This window comes from Syngnathoides biaculeatus, chromosome 20 (genome assembly GCF_019802595.1).
Source record: "Syngnathoides biaculeatus isolate LvHL_M chromosome 20, ASM1980259v1, whole genome shotgun sequence".
Classification (NCBI taxonomy): Eukaryota; Metazoa; Chordata; class Actinopteri; order Syngnathiformes; family Syngnathidae; genus Syngnathoides; species Syngnathoides biaculeatus.
In genome coordinates, this window is record NC_084659.1 from 755,911 (window position 1) to 763,191 (window position 7,281).

Genomic DNA, 7,281 nt, shown 5'->3' on the forward strand with positions numbered 1-7,281 from the left:
ATCTGTATTTTTCATTTCGATATCTTAGAATTAGAATGTTTATAGAGATGACACTTGACCTTTAAAAAGACACGAGAGTACACACTAGTGGGAAATGTTTGCCTGCTCAATTTGGCCAAACATTCTCTTCTAAGTACAATCATCCACTCAAGCAATAGAGGTCATGTGAGTATAATAGCTAAAAATTACATCGTACACTCGTTTTTTGGCGTTAACGGGGACCAGAACCCCCCATGAAATGTGAAAAACTGAGAAGTAACGCTCCCCCATAACACACATACACAACCACGCCCCACCCACACCCAAGGAATTTTCAACAATGGACTTTTGGTGAAATGCACTGTGCAGTTTACTATGTGTAAATAGTCCGACCAAAACTGTCCGAGCCAGCCCATGGTCTTCCATAAACTGAATAATGTGTGGTTGTAATTTGAAATAAATAGCTTTTTAATCAAAGCCACAATTGAAATTTTCATGGGTACGTATCTTTTTGGGTCACCCTGTACTTATGTAATTAAGTCAAGGCCTGAATCTGGAATACAACCCTATTCTATATATACAATTATATATATTTATATACTTTTTCTTTGATAGGTCAGCCTGCTCCACTGTTCCCACCTGAACACCCAGACCGGGCGCCTACATTGAAGCTTGGTCATACTAAACTCACCGTCTCAGTGGAAACTGCAACTTCAAGACATCACCGGGTTGTTGAAAGAAGAAGTTGAAAATATTTACAGGTTTTATATATATATATCTATATACGTGCTTTATGAATATATGTATTTTTTCTCAAGGAAAAAGGAAGCACACCATGTTTCCTTTTTTTCACCTTTTTTCCTTGAGTATAATATGTAATTTTATGTTTAAGATATTTTTGACGGCTGAAGTTTCGATCTTATTTACAATGTAAACCATATATATGCACAATAGGGGATGTACAACACCAGGTTTCTCTATGGACCATCACTTTATTCTATTTACATACATGTGTCAGGAAAAAAGTTTGCGTACAAATAATCCTGTCACTGAAATAAATATTTTGGTGTTTCAGTTATATATGTAGTTTGTTATTTTCATAGACAATAAAACAATCACAGTCTTTGTTACTTAATTTTCCTTGTTCTCACATTGATTACAAAACCACTAGTGCCTTGGTATCGTCCTTAAATTCACACATTTTAAGTGGAATTTGACAGTCTGGAGAAGCACAGATAACCATTTTGCTTCTCAGCTTTCTTCCACATATACATGGCCTTTGTTGTCCAGCATCAGGCATGCTGGGGAGTCCATGTGTGTTGCTGGTGACTGCAGATCTTGAAAACACTCATGCCATTAACTCTGGAAGGATTGCGCGACGAAAAAAAAGCTCTGTCTTCTCAACAGCTTCTTCCCACATCTCGAAATCAGGTTGTATTCGTTCAACGTAGAAGTCCTTCGATGTACAAAAAATGAAGTGACAATAATCTCTGCCTGATACATGGAGTTGAGCCTGAATCTGGGGGGAAAAAAACAAAGTTTCACTAAGAGTATGGAAAAGTACAGAATGCGTAAAGACTTTTTAACCCTTTATTCAGTCTGTTTTGTTTCATTGATTGGTGTTTATAACCATATTCAAGACACTTTCGATTATGGGTCGTGGAATCCAGTTTGGTACAGCTACACAGACTGAATTACTGAGACAGCAAGGCCTTGGATTTGACTTACAAAAAAAAAAAAAGACATGATGTACATACCCGATAATAGTAAGGGTGGTTTCGAGACAAGTGATGTGCATTGTTGGCAATAGATACAAGGCAACAATTGGGAGTTTTGACTGCCTCATCTACAGTCAGATCTCTAGCTGAGAATGGGCACTGAAAAAAAATTAGGACATGTAGTAAAATGGAATGAATTACATGTATCTGAATTGTCTTTCAGAGGAACTAAGAAGTTAAAAAAATCATTTTGCTTGAGTTGAAACTTTTAATACGAAACCCTCTGAGACTGAATTCTGACATAGTCTTAACTGAAGGCATCTATCGTGAACTTGGATTTGTACATGTACCAAAATGTTTGTTTTTTTGCCACAAAATGAAAGAGTTGGCCTGTGGTTTAAATAGAATCAGTTTAATATGGTAAAATTAATTTAAGCACTGTAGACTGTTTTGAAGTTTTCACTTAGTTTGACTTAAGTGTCAGAAAAGCTTCGGGATCCATTGTCGTAAGATCCAATTCTATGTTAATTCAACACACCTTAATTTCACAAACACCCATGCCAAAGCAAGAACACCGGACCAGACAATCTGGAGATGCACCAAGAAATGGCCACCGTGGGTTGAGATGGTGCCCTGTATCAATTACAGCAAAATTGGTATGGTCATCAGCCATGAACTTCTCATATTTGAATGTCGCAACTTTCTCGTGCTGTATTCCCCATCTGTAAAACATTGAAAACAATTTATAAGGGATGACTCCACAGCAATAAGAACGGTATTAAAAGCAAAGAAATATCCTTGAATGAAGAGTGACATATGATATCTGAATGAGCATTAAAAATATACCTACCACTACTTTTATAGAGTAACAGACTGGTTTTGGCAGAGTTAAACTTAGTATGAACAAAGGATTGTAAATTAATTACCATAAATGAAGTAAACTAATTACAACAGTAAACAATAAATTCTATTGTAAAAAAATACCGAATACAAGACAGCCAGGGATATTTACCTCGTTGCTTTTGTGGCACAGTTGTGTGAACCTGGGTAACAGATTTTCTTCACCAGGCTCTTCAAGCGATTCATGGGGTTACTCTGGCAAGCAGATCTTAGCTGTGATGCAGTGATCCTCCCTGCACGTAGTCTGAACCAGAGTTTTGTGTTAGATTGTCCAATTGTCTCCCTTTGTACTGGTATTACCATTTCACCTGTTAGGCTCAAGGTGACACCCCTGCTTAGTTCCTGTAGCTCTTCCAATGATAGTGCCAGGTTGTCCTCTTCATACAGCGAAGTCAAGGGTGCTGGTAACAATCCTCTTTTCTGTTTGGGAATGTAGCCATCAAAGTAGCCAAGAATCAATGACAAGATTGCTGGTTTAGTTCCACATTTGGAGATAGCCTCGTAGAAGTCGTTAACTTCCTGCAGCGTTGGTTCCATGTCAGCAGTGTGAGTACTGCGACTTCTCCTCTCTTCAGACAGAGGGCTCAAAACTGCTCCTCCTTGATGAATCGACTTTTGACGTTTGGCCGAGGAAAAGTCAATTTCCTTCACCGGAAGATATGGAATCTAAAACACATTTTTAGTACGGTAATGCATAAAGATATAAAACAATAGTGTTTTTTTAAAGAAAACTTGTCTGAAATTTCACCAGTGCAGACAACCAATCATTATAAGAAAAATAAAAGTGAAGTACATGTAAGCTGATTTCAACTGCAGGTTAAAAACATTATTGCATTTAACGGAAACTACTGTTTACACTTAAAGCACAAGACCGGCAATTTTTAAAGTGGGGCTTACATGAAAGGCCTTCTCATGCAGATTCCAAATATACTTTTCTTTATTTTTATGCATTTTTGGCGAAAGACTGAAATGGGAATGCAATTTGATAGATCTGTTCACGTGACGTCACAGATTTCAATGAAAGTGCTATACATACCCAAAGTATGTCTTTTTAGCAACTGTTATGGTTCAATATGCATTGCAGTGACCATAGCCAGAGGTATTTTGTCATATATACATGTGGACATATCTACAAAAGGCTATTGAAAAAATCTGTGACGTCACGTGTGCAGATCTACCAATTTTTATTTCTATTTTAGTTTCTCTGAAAAGATGGTACACAATAATGAAAACCATATTTGGAATCTGCATGAGAATGTCTTTAATATCAATGATACTTTAAAAATCGGCGGTCTTGTCCTTTAACAAATGGCATTTCATAAGTACATGGTACCTTTACATACTAGACGGGATCTCAAAACTGAATGAAACAACCTACACGGCTGCCACTTTAACTGACGTACTGCGGAATACATCCATTATCACAATTCCATTTACGTTCTTCAAGCTAGGTGGCATAATCCATTTATTTTTCTCCTCTGTACATGCACTGGGTCCATTCAGTTTAGCACCTGCTTCAAGGTAAAACAGCACAGCTCCAACATGAGAACAGCTTTCACTTAATCTGTAAAATAACATTAATGACACATTTTCATTTTATATTCTCACGCAATTATCAATAGTCAAAATGTACCTGGAGAGAACCAAAGGCCTATGCCGAGCACTTCAGACTCTCCCACAAATGACATACATTCAATTTCATGCACTGAGAAAAAAAAAAGGAAATGCGCCAAGCATGAAGGCGAATAATCTAGACAACATGATTAGGTCTACCCCTGCGTATACACGCCCACCAGTGCCATCAACCACTTGACTACAAAGGCCCCAGAAACAGAGCAACAGATTCATGCACAATCTGCAAAGGAAGCTGAACTTGATCCAGAGCTTCTTAGGTCCGAACAGCTGAATGATACATATACCAGCATTAAATGTACTTACCCAGCCATGCAGTTGCAGTGCACTGTTATGACTTCCCCGTCATGTTTTACGAGGACCCAGGCGGTCAATGGCGTGGCAGACATCCTCTGAGAATGATTAACCTGTGAACAAGATGTTGGCAAGGCATCATTCACGCTAGCCCTAATACAACAGTAGCAGCTGACATTTGAGTATGTCAAATGTGAACAAATAGAAAGCCGCTACTGTTGTATTAGGGCTAGCATTACTAATAGGGCTACATTCAGACATTCACGTTATAATTTGATAGTACTTAGTAATTTACACCTTGTACATTTTAATTATTGTCACATTACTTAATGCTCCTTCAAATAAATTTAAAAGATGGTGTAATATTTATTTGTCATAGATCTTTTTCCCTAATCGGTCCGATTTGTCGGACCTGAAAAGGCCATAATGGCTAAGCAGAAACAACAACAACAACAACAGTGAGTTACGCACTCTGTCCCGGGTGATTACAAGTTACTTACTCGGGCAACGATTTAAACCTTTTCTTCAGACAACATTTTGCAGAGGACACTCTGAATCCACCCGCTTACAAAGTAATTGTAAGCCTCCAAGGACTTGGAGGCCTTCATCTGTTGGCTAGTAAGACTGTTGGTTGTAAGCACCAAGTAGTTCACAATGTCGGGGTATTCCACTCTCGGCCAACATTTTTCAGTCGCAAAATCAGCCTTCGATAGACTATACGGGTCCAGATCCTCACATAAACTGATTTTCTGCCTGTAGTAGGTTTTCAGATCAGCCGAATGATCCTCGAAATATTTGGAAAACGCCATAGAAAGTGCAGATACAATAAACGCGATGCTGGTATGGAGACAAACTTTAAGAACTGTTTACAACCACCCAACATGGCCGACACACAAAAAATTCTTACCCACAATGCACTTGCTCTGAAGTTTGTGCAAGTGACCCATACCGTGAAACTGTGCCATAGGATCTGCAGATGGAAGCTGTTTGGTCGCCAATGTGATACTGTCCTAAAAGAGAAGTTCAGTTCTCAACCTGGATGAGTTTTATGCTTCATTCACTTGAGACAAGTTTTCCAAAAATCTGGAATATGGCGCAGAGGATGCTAGTGGTGTGCATGGACAGATTTATAAGGTGATGAACACCAAGAAAACATCCTGCAGATCCCGGCTGAGTGGTGAACACATCAGGTGGATTCTGCCACAACAAAACTAACACCAGACTTTGGTGGAATGGCAAAAAAGCCTATCCCATTAAAAGTAAATCGAAGTGCCTCTGGGCCATTAGACAAAACGTTTGCCCATCGCCAAACTAATCAGTCAGCCACGCTTCCACAAGTAGTTAATATATTTGTTTTTCTAGGTGCAACGGTCCTTAAAAAGGAACTCTTTCGTGACCCTTGTGAGGATAAGCAGCTTGGAAGAAGTCATGTCATTATCCAAGCCCCTTATCCTCACAAGGGTTGCGGGAAAGCTGGAGCCTATCCCACCTCACTTCGCGCAATGGGCAGACCACACCCTCAACTGGTCGCCAGTCTGCCGCTGTCACCATCACTGAGCGGGAAGCGATCCCACGCTGCCCACACCAAAGGCGGGTGTGTGTGTACCACTACACCATCCGTGACCTCTGCTTGGGAGATGGATGGATGGAACCAGCTTTCGAATGAGACCTCAAATGGAAAAAAAAAAAAGATGGGAATGAAAAGGGGAATAATTTTGGTTCAAAATATCGACCAGTATCATTTTCATTGCCAACAGATGGTTCACATCTGATGTCATCATGAGTTTGCTTGGCTCAAATACAAAATCGTGTTATGTCTTTCACCTCACACTCTACCAGGGGTGTCAAACTCATTTTGGCTCAGGGATCATGAGTGGGCCGGGCCGGTAAACTCATGGTTCTGTATATACGTTTAAAAAAAAACTGTTTCAGATTGTTTCCTTTACTTTAATACAATCCACAATAATACAAGGGCAACATTACTATTACACATTAAACACTTCAAATGTCGTGAAAATTCAAAGTGAAAACAACACACAATGCCTGAGTGACTCACAGAAGTATGTCAGAGTGTCTCATGCAAGACTTTGAGTGGCGGTGCATTGTTGGTTTGATTCCTGATATCTGGCATGTCTTCAGTTTCACCAGCGCATCAATATCCGGCCTCACATCCTGAGTGCCAGCCCACTTCTGGATGTGGATGGCGGAGCTCCACCTTTATCCTTAGGGTGGCCAGGGGGGAGGCCAAGGTTATTTCAGGAAACCACAGACTATGAAAATGAATTTCTTTCTCGACCAATAAATTGCAATCTGAGTCTCGAAATGTTGCAATGTACATCCAAAAGACACAGAGGATGAGGTATGTGTGGATAAATGAGAGTTTATTAATGATTACAACACAGTGAACACAGAAACAAAACTACAACAATTTTCCAATAATCACAGAATAACTCACTCACACAGTTATCCAGTCACTCTCACAAATACTCTCATCTTGTAAAAAGGCCAGTTTTGTTATAAATACCATCACTTACAATTGTGCAATGTGAACAAATCCCCACTTCGAGCCTAAAAAAAATGTCGGGGAGAATACACCACTGTAGATAAAAATTTCAAATTCAAATTTTGAGCTACTCAGTGGTTTCCATCTGGTTTTGCCTCAAGACCTAAAATTTAAATTAGTTGTTTTTTTAGCAACTCAAATTTACTTTACACACACACACACACACACCACACACACACACACACACACACACAC

The 7,281-nt window shown here is 39.3% G+C and overlaps 1 protein-coding gene across 2 annotated transcripts; it reads right to left on the reverse strand.

Moving 5' to 3' along the window:
* Window positions 1–1,034: 1,034 nt before the first annotated feature.
* Window positions 1,035–7,234, reverse strand: LOC133493835 (uncharacterized). Of its 2 annotated transcripts, XR_009793171.1 has the most exons (7): window positions 4,536–6,396; window positions 3,976–4,161; window positions 2,906–3,263; window positions 2,710–2,841; window positions 2,236–2,419; window positions 1,737–1,856; window positions 1,035–1,498 (listed from the first exon to the last, which is right to left on the reverse strand). XR_009793171.1 is itself a non-coding variant. In XM_061807737.1 (6 exons), the coding sequence occupies exons 3-6, from the start codon at window positions 3,132–3,134 to the stop codon at window positions 1,328–1,330; spliced, it is 900 nt and encodes a 299-aa protein (XP_061663721.1). In that variant the 5' UTR covers window positions 3,135–3,263; window positions 4,536–6,423; window positions 6,580–7,234; the 3' UTR covers window positions 1,035–1,327. The 2 variants fall into 2 exon arrangements, 1 of the variants encoding a protein (XP_061663721.1); XM_061807737.1 differs by lacking the exon at window positions 3,976–4,161 and adding an exon at window positions 6,580–7,234 and having other exon boundaries at window positions 2,710–3,263; window positions 4,536–6,423.
* Window positions 7,235–7,281: the final 47 nt, after the last annotated feature.

Excerpts from the sequence above, each read along its gene's own strand:
- LOC133493835 (XM_061807737.1), bottom strand. The coding sequence starts at position 3,134 with ATGGAACCAACGCTGCAGGAAGTTAACGACTTCTACGAGGCTATCTCC. Across the intron at positions 1,857-2,235 it reads TGGGTGTTTGTGAAATTAAG|TGCCCATTCTCAGCTAGAGA; the intron begins GTGTGTTGAATT and ends ATTTTTTTTCAG. Across the intron at positions 1,499-1,736 it reads ACCACCCTTACTATTATCGG|ATTCAGGCTCAACTCCATGT; the intron begins GTATGTACATCA and ends TTTTCCCCCCAG.